The sequence below is a fragment of the Marmota monax genome, unplaced genomic scaffold (assembly GCF_021218885.2).
Source record: "Marmota monax isolate L192 unplaced genomic scaffold, Marmota_monax_Labrador192_F-V1.1 WCK01_AAM20220418_F8-fsc00001, whole genome shotgun sequence".
In the NCBI taxonomy this organism is placed as follows: Eukaryota; Metazoa; Chordata; class Mammalia; order Rodentia; family Sciuridae; genus Marmota; species Marmota monax.
In genome coordinates, this window is record NW_026693777.1 from 50,547,847 (window position 1) to 50,565,086 (window position 17,240).

At 34.5% G+C, this 17,240-nt stretch overlaps 1 protein-coding gene across 3 annotated transcripts in view; it reads left to right on the plus strand.

Annotated features, from left to right (window-relative positions):
* Nucleotides 1–137: 137 nt before the first annotated feature.
* The window catches only part of Galk2 (galactokinase 2), a 147,713-nt gene continuing 130,610 nt past the window's right edge, over nt 138–17,240 (plus strand). Inside the window, exons 1-2 of one of the 3 annotated variants that reach the window (XM_046461197.1) lie at nt 138–337; nt 16,689–16,777. In XM_046461197.1, the coding sequence (XP_046317153.1) occupies nt 318–337; nt 16,689–16,777 (109 nt within the window). In that variant the 5' untranslated portion in view covers nt 138–317. Of the gene's footprint in view, nt 338–10,324; nt 10,531–16,688; nt 16,778–17,240 lie in introns of those variants that run through there. The other 2 variants (XM_046461198.2, XM_046461196.1) reach the window with 2 other exon arrangements.

Sequence of the window (17,240 nt, forward strand, 5' to 3'; positions counted from 1 at the left end):
GTAGGGGAGCTGAGTTTCTTCCCGGAACTAATGCTCTCAGCATCTAGAGGATTTGCTACGACGGTAAAAGAGGGTGCACTGCCCCACTCTTCCTGCGAGACGGTTAGTGCCTTAGCAACTAAACATAGCAACTGGCGAATCTGGTGCTGCTGATGTCTGTGGAATGGTCTCGGGAACTCTTCGCTCACATGGAACAGTTTCTAGGCTCCTAGGTGGGGGAACAGTCTCCTCCCTTGCTTGGGACTCTGGAACTACCTCATTCTGGTGAAAGTAAGGTCAGCCTAGGACCAGAAGCCTTTCTTGGAGAAAAGGCTGACATGCCAGTCCTTTGCGACAGGTAGTATTATTTCTGCCACTGTTATTTGTGTGTACTTAGGCCACACGTTGATGTTTGAAGATCCTTTTCAGCAGCACGATTTACAAGTAATGTTTGTTATATTTGTAGTTGGCAAAACAGTTCCCTGGACATCCCAAATTAGGTATGCGTCAATCGGTTAAGGCACAGCCCTTATAAGTCCGTGTTTGTAACAATAATCCTGCCTCATCCATTCTGTCACAGAATCTAACACAGATATTTTCCTTAATAGCCTTTTCCTCTTACCACTTTATTATGAGAAATTTCAAACATACATAAAATTGAAATAATAGTATAGTGGACACATGTATATACACTATGAGCTCTACTTGCCTGTGTGTGTGTGTGTGTGTGTGTGTGTGTGTGTGTCTGTGTATTCCCTGAATGAAGTGAAAGGAAGTGGCAGATATGACACATCACCCCTAAATGCAGTTATATTTATTTCCTAAAATTAAGGAATTCTATGCAATCACAACATTATTATTACATATTAGATTAACATTTTCCTGATATCCTTTAATATCAAGTGAACGTTCAAAATTACTCTCTGAAACATAAAATTTTAGAATTGGAAGAGCCTTTAATGATATCATTTAGAATCCAAAGCTTCCTAACTCTCACACTAAAGATTCTGATTCAGTAGTTCTGCCGTTGAGTTCAAAGTTTAAAGTTTGTAACTTTAAAACAAAACAAAACCTTCCTATAACTAGGGTGAATAACTGTAAATCCTAGTTTTCCTGGGACAGAGATGGTTTAGTACAGCGATCCAGCATTGTAATTAAGAACACTCATAATTTAGAACAATAAATCACATGGTGATTCTACCTGTAATTCATAGTTCTTCAAAATAACATATAGAACCTCAAGGTAGTTAAGAGGTTCATTTGCACATAGTTTTGATTCTTACTCAAGATACCAATTCTGAAAGTGATTTTTAACCTTGTGCATGCTGATCACATTTGTAAAATTACATGTTGATTTACACTGAATTTACTTACATATTTTGTTGCATTTCAATGAAATACCTTATTCTTTATTGGAAAAGAATTACTCAAAAATGAATACTTGTTGAGTAAATAAATAAATATGTTATCAAACCTTTCTGTTTAGAAAATGTGCTTGTATGCACCTCTAAACATCAAAAAAGTTTCTGTCCATAAAAGTTCTTTTTTGTTACCTTATTTACATATCCTATTCTGAATACTTTGTACAGCTAAGATATTCTTTCATTTTTATTGACATCGATTTTATTTAGTGGTAAATAGCTGAAAAAAATGTGATTTAACAGGATGTATTGGTGTGACATGGTATCCTTGTTGAAAGTAAATCTTATTTTTAAAAAATACTTTTAAAAACTAGGATTATTGAAGTACAATTTAGCAGACTTATTGAGGTACATTAAGCAGCACATACTTAAAGTATACAATTTGATGAATTTTGTCATATGTGTACCCCTGTGAACCAGCACCATACCAAGATAATGAGCATATTTATCACTTCGGAAGTTTCTTTGTAGGTTCCTTGCAGATTCTTGGTAATCTGTCTTCTCCCTCTTTCACTTTTCCTGGGCTACCTCTGATCTGCTTTTTGTCACTGTAGATTAGTTTACATTTTCAGTAGTTTTATATAAGTGGAATACACTGTACTCTCATTTGCCTGGCTTAACTCAGTATGATTATTTTGGCATTCATTCATGTTGTTGCATGCATTGTTGTAGCTTTTTTTTTTTTAACTGATGAGTGTACTATTATATGTATATACCACAGTTTTTCTATCCATGTGCCTGTTGATGGATATTTGAGTTTTTTGTTTTTGGGTTTGTGGCTAATATAAATAAAGCTTCTAAAAACATTTGTGTAGGAGTTTTTATGTGGATATGTTTTATTTATCTTGGGTGTCCTGTTTTATTTATCCTTTAAAGTGTCTCCCCTGTTATTCATGCTCTTGGATAACTCTTTATCCTTTGAGTTTGGGTGGAGTCTGTAACTTGATTATAACTAGTAATCAAGAATAGTTGATAGAAAAATCGATGTACAAGATATGTGTACATTATTACATTAGACAGGATTGTTAAGTTCATCTGGCTAGGAATAATTATCTCTTTTAATGACTTAGAGGAAGGCAGTTAGTTACCCATGTTGTGAAGGACTATGTGGCAGGTAACTGAGGGTAGCATCTGACCAACAGCCAGCAAGTAATTGTGGCCTTTACTCTGATAACCCACAAGGAGCTGACTGGTGCTTAAAGCTACTTGAATCTGAATCCTTCTCTATTTGAACATCAAATAAGACCTTGTGAGTCTCTAAAGTAGAGGACCCATTAAGTTGTGCCTTGACTTCCTATTCATAGAAATTGTGGGATAATAAATATGTATTGTATTATACCAATAAGTTGGTGATAATATTGTTATGCAGCCATGGGTACAAATAAAAATAAATGCCTAGTATTGATGGGTACATCATATAGTATATGTGTGTTTAACTTTTTAAGAAACTGTTAATTTGATTTCCTAAATGGTTTTACCATTTTGTACATCTACTAGTAGTGTATAATAGTATTAGTTGTTCCACATACCTGTCAACACTTAGTGTGGTCAGTCTTTTTAATTTTAGCCACTCTAGCAGGAATATCTTCATATCTGATTGTAGTTTTGATATGCATTTCCTTAATGATTAATTTTGAACATATTTTTGTGCTTACTTGGATTCCATGTATTTCTTTGGTTAAATATCTCTTTAATTATTTTGCCTATTTTTTTAACTGGGTTGTTTATCTTATTACTATTGAATTGTAAGAGTTTTGCCTACAGTCAAGGGCAAAGATTCCTTACATGCCTGAAAATAGGTTATAAATTTCCTGTTATGAAGATGGTATAAATATTCCCCTCTATGCCAGGAAGAGGAAAGCTAGCACTGAGTCTGCATAAACAAACTATTCTAAACCCTTATATTTCATTAGTTCTTCCATATATTCTTAGTTACCTCTCCACAATGTACTGCCCTTTGTTTGTTATACTCCTGAGTGCAGCTGCTTCTTTGGGTTCTTCATGTATTTTTATGAAGTCCCCATTCACATGAAGAGAATAATGGGCCCCAAATCCATCCTCTAACTCTCTTTTGTTTCCTGGCCACGATATGAGCAGTTTTGCCCCACTGTGTGTATTATCTATGATCTGTGGCCTTTCCCAGGCCTAAAGCAATAGAACCAATCTGTCTTGGACTAAAACCTCGGAACAGTGAGGCAAAATAACCTTTTTCTCTTTATTAGTTTTATTATTTGGTTATTATATTATTTATGGTTATTTATCACACTACCAGAAAGCTGACTAATGTAAGACCCCAGCTACTAAATCTAAGAGAATAGAGGAAAAGTTTTTTTTCTCCCCTATAGAATGCTCCAAGTTTCATTCCTTACTTTGACTTTGATATTGTAAGCGTGTCTTTTTTTTGAAATTGCAATTACCCAACTTTAGTAATATTCTTTTTTTCCATCTTAATATTTCTCTTTTTGCATGTTCTCTCACTTATTTTTTAATTTATATAACAGCAGAATGCATCATAATTCTTATTACATATATAGAACACAATTTTTCATATCTCTGGTTGTATACGTAGTATATTCACACCACTTCATGTCTTCATACATGTACTTTGGATAATAATGATCATCACATTTATTGTTATTTACAATAGGAATTTGTTAAATGAATGAATGATTATAGAACAATAAATGAAACCTGGAATGCTAATTCTAACGGAGGAAACAGATAATAAACACAAAATATCAATGAATAATTAATGTAATTTCGAATAGCCACAAAGACAATAAATCTTATTTAGGGGAAAGAGAAGGACCAGATAGAAGATTGGGATGGTTTTTATGGAGGAGAGATTTCAGACTTGCCTCCAGTTACAAAGTTAGTAAGTGGTCAGGCCATTCTAATCCGGGTTCATTCATTAATTTCTTCATTAAACATTCCCTGAGTGCCTGCTAGACACTGAGCCAGAGTCTTTAAAACCATAGTGAAATTGTCGTTGCCTTCCGGAAACTTACAATTTAGATCCATGCTGTCCAACATAGCAACCAAGTTTTTCTAGTTGGAATTAACATTCGATTAACTGTAAAATATACACTGGATTTCAGAAATTTACTATGAAAAAGTAAAATAGTTGAATTATTTTACATTTTTTAATATTTGAAATGATAATTTGGATTACTAGGTAAAATTTATTAGTAAAATTAATCTTTTTAAAATGGCTTCTAAAAATTTTTAAATTATATATTTGGTTTGCATTATAGGTTAGGATTCAGTAGATATGGGTCCAAGATTCTCTACTTATAAAAATCTTCTGGGTGATGTGGATGCTGCTGGTTTGAGGAGCACATTTTGAGTAGTAAGGTTTTAGACTTGTTAGTCAAGACAACACAAAAGTAATTCCAGTACTGGTGTGATAATTACTATGAGTGGGCAATCAGAGGATGCTTAGAGATTTTTTTGTTTTATTTTTCATTCTAAAAAGCAATCTATTTTTTATTGATGCCTTGTTGCACATTTTCTTTTCCTTTCATATTGATTTTTAAAAGATTATAATACTATATTTAACTATATAAACATGAATTTTTTTTTTTTTTTTTTTTTTTTTTTTTTTTTTAATTTTTTATTGTGGGTTGTTCAAAACATTACAAATTTCTTGACATATCATATTCCACACTTTGATTCTAGTGGGTTATGAACTCCCACCTTCACCCCATACACAGATTGCAGATTCACATCAGTTACACATCCATTGATTTACAAATTGCCATACTAGTGTCTGTTGTGCTCCGCTGCCTTTCCCATCATCCACCCTCCCCCCTAAACATGAATTTTTTGATTCATGAGTTTATCTTTTACTTTTTGGCTTAAATAATTACGTGCTAGAGATATATTCAGAAGAATAATCATTGTAAAGAAGATATTAAAGAAGTTTGTTAATTACCATAATGGGAAAATCACCAGAATAATTCACCAAAGTTAATTCTTCCTATTGTAAATAACACTTTGTTAAAATTATAAATCAAAACAGGAAATACTTTCCAGAAGTTGTATAATTAGACTACAGAAGTAACATATCAGGCAAATGATGGTCTCTCTGTGGCCTTAGATTCTTCATTTTTGAAGGCAGAGGTAGGCATTAGGAACAGTAGAACTTCCCACAGGAAGTTCTAAACATCTGTAGATGTCAGCTAGATAGCCAGATCTATGTGACTCTAGCATCCCTGTTTTAATGTCTTATTTTGGTTCAAGTTTTTTTTTAATTACTCCTTTTGGTGTTTATTTGTATTTAGTTTGCTATTATATTTTATCTGAGCAAGGGCTAATATAATTGAAAGAAAAATGATTTAAACTTATCAATTAGGTCTCTGTTTAAGAACATATCATGATATACCATCTATTAGTTTATAATTTAGACTTTAAGCCTTAGTGTAAGTGTGCCCATCTGCCAAAAAATAAAGATGAGAGGTTTGAGATTTGTAGATATAAAAATATGATAAAATTTAAGTGTTTGAATATTTTCACTGCCAGATATGGTTTTCTAATAAAAACCAAAGGAATACCTTCTTAAAATTGACAAAGGAATAATATTTTTTAATCCCTTAAGAATTATTAAAAAAAAAGAGATAATACAATACACAAAGTTTTCATGGGGATGGGGATATAGCTCACTTGGTAGAGTGCTTGTCTCATATGCAGAATGCCCTGGGTTCAGTCCCCAGCACACACACACACACACACACACACACACACACTCAAGTGCTTCCTTAGCAAGATGCTTGGCATAGAAAGTTATGTAATTGTGTCTGTGTGTGTCTATCTCTGTGTCTGGTAGGGTTCTCTAGAAGTTTGAGAAAAGTTTAAGAGCAATACTTCATGAAAATTATTATGTGCGTATTTCAACTTTGAGACAAGAATTCTAATAGCTTTGTTAATTTGTTTTAAAGCATACTTTGTTGAGATCTCATGAATGGTCACATATTCAGAAGTAGTATGGTTTCTGGACTACAAGTGCAACACTGTAGTTTTAATTCTAGTTCCACTACACTCTTTTAGTTTGGGCCAGTTATTTAAAAAAAGGATTTTTAAATAATTGCTTCAGAAGATATTTCTAATCCGTATCAATTTTGATGAGACTATAATAGGAATGCATCCAAGATCCAAACTAATCATTTAACATTGGATTTTAATTAGCAAAGTTTGGTCCACAAATATACATTCAATAGGAAGTATTCTTTTATGAAACAGTTTCCATTGTCACTGTGTTCATTTTTTTACCCAGTATAAAATGAGTTTATTTTGTGTTTTAAGAAACATTGTTTTCAAGTTTTAAAATTAGATTATTTTTCAATTGATCTAGGAAGATATATTAGAAACATATCTGAATAAAAAAACTGGTCTGGGCTGAGGTTGTGGCTCAGGATTAGAGCATTCATCTGCTGTGTATGAGGCCCTGGGTTCAATCCTCAGCACCACATAGAAATAAATAAATAAAATAAATGTATTGTGTCCAACAACAACTAAAAAATAAATATTAAAAAACTAGTCTGTCCATTTCCATATTCACTGACGTTCCTAAAAAGTTTATATTTTTTTTACTTAGATTCTCTCCTTATCTAAATTTATTTACAAGAAGTGACAATAATACTGTCCATTACTCAAGAATAAGCCACAATATTATTTTTACTGTGGTTCAAAAATAAGTTATGATTGATTTATTATAAATGATTAGAAAGGCTGTATGATTGTATGTTAGCTTTCTATTATGTGACAAAATACCAAGGTAATCAACTTACAAGTAGGAAAGATTTATGTTGATTCAGTTTTCAGTTCATGATTGGTTGACTATGTTGTTTTGGGCCCTGTGGTAAGACAGAACATGGTGGTGGGGAGCACCTGTTGGAGCAAAGCTGCTCATTTATGGCAGCCAGGAAGCAAAGAGAGATAGGGAAAGAAGCTGGGGTCCCAATATCCCCTTTGTTACGGTTAGGATATGAGGCATTCCCCCAAAATACCTGTGTGAATGCAGGAATGATTAGATGTGAAACGATTGGATTATGAGAGTTGTATCTAGTCAGGACATCTTTGTTTGAATGGACTAAATGGGTGTTAGCTGTAGGGAGTTAGTGTGAGGCTGCAGGAAGTGGGTCAATGGGGGCATGCCTTAAAAAGATTCATCTTGCCTGCAGCCTCTTCCCTTTTTCTCTCTGCTTCCTGGCTGCCACCAGGTAAGTAGTGCTTATGATGTTCCACCTCCCTTCAGGCCCAGAGCAGTGGTGTCCGCTGATTGTGGACTGCACCTCTTAAACTGTAAAAAAATATAAACCTTTTTCTTCTGATTTCTTCTTTTATTTTTTAAAATTATTTTTAGTTGTAGGTGATCACAATACCTTTATTTATTTTATTTTTATATGGTGCTGAGGATCAAACTCAGTGCCTCACACTTTTGAGGAAGTGCTCTACCACTGAGCTACAACCACAGCCCCTTTGAGTTATTCTTGTCAGGTACTTTGACCATAATAATGAAAACTTGACTGACACACCCTTCAAGGGCATGCCTCCAATGACCCAACTTCCTTCCACTAGGCCCCATGTTCTAATAGTGCTACATACTGGTAACAATGCCTTTAAGACATGATCTTTGGGGAACATTTGAGATCAAAACCATAACAATAAAAAAGAAGCTCAGAAAACAGAGTTACTTTTCATGATGTACCATTTACAGTAATAGCTCAAGGGGATGTCCAGGGTCTTCCACCCTTGGGCTAAACTGATACTATGCATCTATATGTTAGCTTCTATTTCCTTTCCCGCTTCTTACATACACATATATAATGATAGAATTCTGGAATAGCAACATATTGGATTTATCTTAAGTTATGTTACTACCCCTACTGTGACAGGCATTTATTCTCCAAATTATGCTACCAACACTAGTATTTCAGGTTTGAGTGTGTTCTCCAAAAGGCTCAGGTGTTGGAACCTTCAAGAGGTGGATCTGGTGGGAGGTCATTAGGGGGATTGCCCTGGGAAGGGATTAACACTGGTCTCTTAGAGTGAGTGAGTTGTTGAGAGAACTGGTTGTTAGAAAAGAGAGATCCTGAGCCAGAATATTCTTGGCTTTTTGTCTTACCATGTGATTTTTTTTTTTTTGTACACATACTTCCACCATTGTGATGATATCTGCCATGAGCCTCCAAAATTTTAAGCTAAATAAACCTCATTTCAGGGCTGGGGGTGTAGCTCAGTGGCAGAGTTCTTGCCTAGCACACACACTCCCTGCTTCTATCCCCAGCACGACAAAAATAAGACAAAAACTGAAATAAACCTTTATAAAATATCCATCCTTAGGTATCATGTTATAGGAAAAGAAAATTGTATAATACAATCATGTTGGCTCAAACTTCATCAACTGGAGTATCTTGGAATAGATGTATTACTAGCTGGGTTTAATCTTTGTGTTCTGAGGTACAAAATGTGCTAGATTAAGAATTAATAGAGCTAAATTTTAATTTGAGTTTTGCTGCTGATGAGCAGTGTGATCTTAAGCATATCATTTTACATTTCAGTCATCAGTTTATCTTATCTAGTTATTAAAAACCAACCTACTAGGCACTATTCAAGATGCCTTTTCCCTCAGGTTGGTAAATCTAGTGGTAGTGATGGTGGAGGTGGTGAGACAGACAATAAACACATAATAAATATGCAGGGTAATTTTTTGATAATTTTGAGATCTAAGAACATTAATATGTTAGAGTGATGTGGTGGGGATGTTGTGCTACTTTAGATAGGGCATCTGGTTTTCTCTAGGTAGTAGTGAGAAACTGATGTGACTCCATTTTTGAGAAATCAGCTTCTACCTCAAGGCCTGTCCTAAGGAAGGGGGCGTGACCCTTGTCCTGGGAAAAACCTACCCACCCTGCTGAGTTGTTTGTCTGCAAATAACAGGAGAGATCTGTGGCATAGGGTGTCCTTGACTCAGTTAGGCTAGGTGAAGACCCATAGCAACTCTCTAGCAACCACCAATCAGCATGAGACAGGGAAAATACTGGGGATGACCCCCCAGTAGTTTATGGTGGTTGATAACATGTTGGGAAACCAGATAGTTTAGTACACCCTTGTGGCCTAAACCAATCAGTTCAAAGGAATCCCCCTCTTGTACTAACCAATCACCCCTACCCAACTGGTTCCCGCCAGTGAATGTGCTAATCAATGTTAAGAGTTGTTGTTTGATTTTCCCGTGATATGGAATGATTTGCTGTGTGATGTTGTGACGCAAAACCTATAAAATCTCACTGGACAAAGGACCAGGACTCACTCCCTGGGACCGCTGAGTAGGAACCGTTGTGAGTCCAGGCTCGAGTTTACAATAAAGACTCTTGTGTGATTGCATCAGATTGGGCTTCTGGAGGTCTATTGGGGTCCCACGAATCTGGCATTACAGTAGGAAATCTAAGGGGTTGCTAAGGGTGGATGCAGAAAAAAAGTTTCCTTCTTTTCCTATTATGTTTCTGAAAGGCTTATCCTGAAAATAAATGCAAGTACGTTTGCATTAGTGCTGCATCAATTTTATGCCGCTTGATTTGGAAATAATCCACATAGAAGAAATTGCTAAACATTTCAGTGTCGTTTTGGAAGTAGCTGGTGGACGTTAAAAAACAAACAAAAACAAAACTCCTAACTTAAAAATTGTAGCCTCAGATAGATCAGATGACTAAGGTGTGTGCGGGTCTCCAGGTTATCACTCTGCAATCAGACTTATTCACAGTTTGCAGAAAGAAAACCTCTTTCAGCTTGGCATGTGCTTGCGCAGGGCCTCCAAGAGTCCCAGTTCCTGTAAACTTAGTGTAGGACTGTGGTTGCACTTGTCAGTGACCGGAAGGGAACTTTGGCCCAGAGCCCAGAAGGAGGAGCTGGAGGCGGTGCCTGGAAGCAGCCACCTCAGCGCAGCTGCAGGATTTCCGCAGGGTGAGAGCCAGTGCTGTCCGGAAGAAAGGAGCATCTGTAACAGCCGGTTATCTCGTGATTGCCTTAGGAGATTTGCTTCTAAACTCCAAACTGCAGAAGAAAACAGGATCTAGCGAAATATGGCTACGGAGGGCCCTGCCAGGCGTCGAATCCAGGTGGCAGAACATCCCAGGTGGGGGAGAGGCAAAGCCACCTTTTTTGGGATCTCCTAGGTTAGCTGGTTGCAGATAAGGTTCATGGCTTTTGGCTGCTTTTGTTACTGGGGAGCAGACAGAACTCTTGTAATTCTCTAAGACAGGGCTTGCAAGAAAAAACATGCGTCAAATACGTTACTACACCTTGGCTGCTACCAAGGATTGTTGTGTATTGCTTCATTTCTGCAGATTCTTCTTTTCCGTTTCTTGCTGAAGGTGTTACAGTCTTTCTACCCAGCTTCAGAAAAATGTCCGAATACATTCGAACTCCTCCATTTGCTTTGCCTGTCCATTGATAATTGCTTTTAGAAGTCGTCTTTCTAAATATTCATTGAAAGCAAACACAGAAGCCTCCTTGGTCTTTGCATCTTAAAAGGAAACCCTGGAATCTGAATTGTCATTTAGGGAATTTGTTGCCAATCCCCAGCTACAGAATAACTGGTAATTTGGTGATGGCTAGTGGAGGATATTTTAAATTACAGATACTTTGTAGAAACACTTTGTTCTGGTTTATAGTGATAAAATCTCATTGAATGATGTCTTTTACTTGCTGTGCTGCATTAGCCTAAGAGCTTTTCTGGGGTTGACTTCTTTCACACTTTGCTGTTATTAACTATTTTGTTTTCTCTAACATCAAGTCTTTAAGCTCCTTCTATTTCCTTATTTATTACTATTATGGGTCAGTTGATGATATTTTCATTTTGTATTGGGGCTGACAAATTACACAAGTTGCCCTAAAAAAGATGTTCTTTCATGCTTAAGCCAGCAGTGTGTCTTCAATTACCAGAAAGAAACATAATTTTTAATCATAAAGACCAGCATAGTTTTGGAGTACCTCTGAATGTCTTCAATTTTGAGTGTTTTAATGTTGCCCTGGTATATATGATTGAATTAGAACACATTGTTAAAGGCATGCTTCACCTAAGAGTAAGGAGGAATTTGTTACATGAAAATAAATCCAGGCCCTTGTAGCTTAATCTTTTTATTACATAAAATATATCCATTATGTATTTCAAATGTTTCCATTTTATATGATTTTGATCATAAAAATCAATTTCTATAGTTGGCCCTGCAGTGGCAAGAAGGTAACAAATACAGCTACATGCACTAAAAATGAAGAATTGTTTACCAAATTTCCTTAGTGTTCTTCCTTGTTTTGATAGTATTTATTCATGTAAAATGTATTTAATGTTAATATTTATTTTTCCTTGCTAGCCACAGAGGAGATCATAAAAGTAGTCAAGAGAAGTTCTGCTATTGTTTTTGAGTTGTGTGTGCACTGTGTTGATGATCAACTTCAAGCAATATTTTATTCTTAGGAATCTTTTGAAGCCACATATTCACTTTAGGAAGCATATGTTTTGTTAACTCTTGAGTGTGATGTATAAATCTAACTAACCAGTCACATGTTACAATTCACTGAGGGCCCCAGTGGGAGCCTGTCTCCTAGTGGAATTCCTTCTCTTTCCTCAAGATACCTCATCAACTTCATAGGACACAAGATACTCTGAGTAAAGGCATTAATGAACCACATTATACAAATATAACCACATTATAAAATAATTTCTTTTTTATTCTTCTTAATAAAAATAATTTACAAATAGAAGCTCTAATATTTTATTTTTACATCCCATCTATGCATCTCCCCTTTACTGTAAGACACCAAATTCTACTGTTTTAGCTTTCTTTGCATTCTTAGCAGTAATATCGCCTCTTTTCCTTTTCTTTGTGATTAAGTTTTAAGTTGTTGGATTATTATTTTTGTAATAGCTTTGTTAATTTTTCACATACCATATAATTCACTCATTTAAAGATTACAATTAAGTGGTTTTTAGTATTTTCAGAATTGTGCAATCATTACCACAATCAAATTTAGAAAACTTCTTGACTGAAAAAGAACCCAATATCCCATTTGGTATCATCCCAGACTTCCCATTCCCTCACCTCCCACTGCCCCACTAACCCTAAGCAACTATTAATGTATTTTCTGTCTCTATAGGTTTGGTTATTCTGGGCTTTCAAATAAATGCAAGTCATAATCATGTTTGAGTTCTTTGGATTGGCTTTTAAAAAAATATAGCATGTATTAAAGTTTCATCCATTTTGTAAAATGTGTCATTATGTCATTCCTTTTTATGGTCAAATAATATTCTATTGTATGGATATACTGCATTTTGTTTATCCATTTATCAGTTGACAGATGTTTTGGTTGCTTCTATCTTTTGGCTCCTATGAATAGTGCTGCTGTATGTGATGCCATATGACTACCTTATAAAAGTCTCATGTTCTGCCAACTCAACTGGGTAATCCTAAACACACTCTTAATATGAAAGATTTGGAGTATTTAGAAGTATATTCAATATGAATATACAACCACTGAAACTCCACATGATGTGCAATCCCAAGAATGGGATCCCAATTAGCATAAGTTATACTCCATGTATGTATAATATGTCAAAATACATTCTACTATTATGTATATCTAAAAAAAATAAAAGCCAAAAAATATATTCAGTAAAGCCTGAAGAATCCCACAGTTCCTTTCTTTGTTATTGCTTCTGATTTCTACCCTGTTCTGCCAGTTCCTACTTCCCTTCTTAGAAATTATCCATTTGGTTCAAATCTTTGTAATATCATTGAATCCTTACAATATCATTTTTACTGTTTTTTAGCTGGGGTTACAGGCATAAGCCATTGCACTAGGAGAACCTTTTTGTGACTTATTCTCAGTTAAAATTTCAAGTTTTGTTGCATTGAGTTCAGTGTTGTTTATAGTATTTTCACCTTATGGAATTCAGTAACATTTTATTGTGGTCTAATATATGATCAATATTTGTGCTGTCCTACACAAATTATCGTGGTGTAATGTTTATATATGGTATATACATCCATAAAATGTGCTTTATTAATTTTGTTGCATTTTTCTCTTCAATTTTTTTTGTGTCTTATTGTTGATGTATTTCTGTTCATATTTTCTTACATTGCCTGTAGTATACTTTTTGCCTTATAAAAATTATTATTACTGTTTGAATTGGGGGCATTCCTTAATGCTCATACCTTTATTTTGAGTTGTGACTCTCAGCATTAAGAAGGATCCTTTTATGCACATTTAATGGTATTTGGTTTAAATTCTTCAATATCTGATGTCAGGACCAAAAAAACTCCCACTGTTTTCTTATTGTTTCTGTTTTCCTGGAATACTTCTACTTATTCCTTGATATTTAGCCTTTTTGAATCATTTTAAGTTTAAATATCTAAATTATTAGATATTAGTTGTGTCTCTTGTATACAGCACATAGTTCAGTTTTGTTTTAGGATCCAAATTGCAAATATATTTTTTTAAAGAAATATATTAGGCCTAGTCACATATGTTGATGTAACTTCACCCAGTCCTTGAAGTTAACCATCTTGTAACAGAGAACTATTGTGAAATAACTATAGTTATAGTTAGAACTATGGTGATATGTTTGATTTCAATTCTGTCATATTATTTGATAATTATGTGTTATGATATGTTTTCTGTGTCATGTTTTCTATTAGATTTTACTGTGCTCCTTTATTTTTGAAATTTATTTGGTATTTAAGAAAACTTTTGATTTTGTTCTACTGGTTACTTTTGTACTTATATCTTTTTTTTAGTGCCCTTAAAAAATAGGGGACTCTTTTCTTGTTTAACTATCCATTTCTCCTTGTCCTCCTTCTTCATCTTCCTGTTTTCTGTTGAAAAACACTAGCATTTAAAATCATTCTATATAGAATCTGGATGGACAACCTGAGGTGTCTCATCTTCTATAATATGGAAGAAAGTGAGTAGAGATCACCAAAGTTTATCAACAGCATCATCAAAATTACTGAATGCCCTAATAGTACTTACTGTTCTGACATAAGCTAAACAATTATCTATCATTTTTCATTTCTTCTAGTGGATTATTTATATGTTGCAGAATAGAAATGAAACTGAACCTAGGAATCAGGAATAATAATTACCATTTATTAAATATGTATTTCATGCTAATGCTGGGCTAAACACTGATCCTATGTTACTTTATTTAATCAACTTCATGGGGTGCATATCTTTGTCACATAAAGGTGAGGGAGGTTAATGAATTTCATTATGATAGTGAAGATATTTAAGCCCAGTTCTGCCTGACTGCACAGACCATAGTCTTTTTATAACTTTTAAAAAAGTGATTTAGTTGTATCCTTGTATATGCCTGCACTGTAACTTAAAAAAAAATTGCTTTTTCAGTTTTTAATTTATCTTTTAATTTTTACCTGTAGCCTGTTTAACAGTCTGTGAGCTTTTTGTACTTTCACCTCTTCCTCCTTATACCTTCCATTTTTTTTTTTTTTAAATAAGTGAACTTTTCTTCTTGGTGTGGTGGTTTTATATTAATCTTCATTTTGCTGGCTCCCTTCATTTCTCTTTCATCCAAGTTATTTTTTCCAGTAGCACACTGTGGTCTTTCTTCATTTTTTTCCCTCTTCCTTTTTGTTCTATTTATAACTTAAAGTTTTTTTTTTAATATTTTTAGTTGTACATGGACACAATACCTTTATTTATTTATTTATTTTTTAATGTGGTGCTGAGGTTTGAACCCAGTGCCTCTCACATGCTAGGCAAGTGCTGTACCACTGAGCTACAACTCCAGCCCATAACTTTTAAAGTTTAACAGTCTCTGTCTTCTAGTCATACTGGAGGCATTTTTTTTTGGTGTAGTTTTATTTGTTCTTGTTCTAATTGCTTTTGGTAAACTCAGAATTAGGCAGTCACCATTGTTCACACCTATATGATAGTCAAGTAAATGCTTTTTAAAATGCTAGAGATACTAGTTATTGTCTCCTGCTGAGATCTTTTGTCATCCTTGTCTGTTGAAGAAATGGACCAAAGTAATCATATTTGCAATTCAAACAAATAACCTTGTTTGTACCAAATTCCATACCCCCTTAGCCATAGATGATAGGACCAGGAGAGATGCTACATTTAAACTCTGCCAAACACATATCTTTTGGGAATTTGAGCTCAAGGACATAGAGATGTATAGGATAGACTGTATAAGTCACTGGAGCTATTAATCTTACAGTATCAAGACCACAGTGTCATGGAAACCGAAGATGTGGAGGAGCTCACAGAGGCAGGCAAAATGCAGAGCTTTGAGAAAAGCAGAATGGTGATGGAATGTTTAGAGTGATAAGAGAATGAGTTAGGAAGAGAGAAGGCCAAAGACATGAGTATAAACAGTTTCTGGTAACTCTCCAGTTTCCAGGAGTCCAGGTTGAATAATTTCTGAAAATATTCAGCATATCTGTCATTACAATAAATTTCCTTTATTTACTGAACTTTTTTTTTGGTGTGTTTCTGTTTCTTGCAACTAATTAATCCCTAAGATCAATTAATTAATTACTCAACTTTCCTGAATATGGTAGGTTTAAATAATGTTTACTGTCTTGGTATTATTATTTAGGTATAATATGATGTCAGACTACAAACCGTGGAACTATTCACAGACTTAACCTGAGATGCTTTGATGGTATCAGATTATTAAATCTATTATAAGAATTTTGGATCTGGAAGGGATCTAGGAGGAATATCTAGTTCAAATTCTCTAATTTTTGAGAACAGAGGCTAAGGAAAAATGATTTGCCAAACTTAATGTGGTGCTGGTAATCGAACCCAGTGCCTCACACATGCTAGGCAAGCGCTCTACCACTGAGCCACAACCTCAGCCCCCAGTGTAGTTTTCATATGACTTCCTGTACTGGATTGAATGGTATATCCTCCCAAATTTATGTCCATTAGAACCTTGGAATGTGACTATATTTGGATTTCTTAAGTGGGCTTGGCTATACTTTGCATCCTTTAGGAAATAACAATGCTGTTGCCCTGGGGTTTTTAAGGTAATATGTTACCAGAAGAGTTTACTTTTTCTCTTTTCCTTTGGAAGAATTAGTGGTGGAAGTTACATGAGATGTGTGCATGGATGAGTTTGCCTCTTATGGGCATTTTCATTTTCTGAAAATTGAACCCAGGGCCTTGCTCATGCTAAGTATGGGCTTTATCACTGTGCTACACACCCCCAGTCTCTTACAGATTTCTGATATATGATATTTTGAAATATTTTACTCTTGTTTTCAGATTGCTGAAGCTAAAGGAGATTTTTAACTCTAAGTTTGGATCTATTCCCAAGTTTTATGTTCGAGCACCAGGACGAGTCAACATAATAGGTATTTTAAACATTCCTTTAAATTTTATGTTCCTCTTTTAATAAGATACAAATTCTTTTAATATAGTTCTTTCTTAACTTTGCCCCAAATAGAATATTTTACATGTATATCTATTAAGATACATTTTTACACAATTCCTTACTTTCATCTTTCAACCAATTCATGTAATTAATGTTGCTTTTTTCCCATTCATTTTTTAAAATCTATATATTTGTTCAAACCCATTTGTTTTTATTGTTTTAATGGAAGATGAAAATTTTTTCTATGCCATAGGTTATATCTTTAAAGTCTGGATTTGGATGACTGTACATTTTCTCATTAAGTTAGAGGGATGCTAAGAAATCCTATAACTCAATGCTTTTAAAAGTGTTGGCCCAGATTTTTCAGGTTTTCTAGGTGTATTTTTTTTTATAATTCTTCTCTGAAATGCTTTTGAATTTTAGTACTTTTAATAGTAAATTAT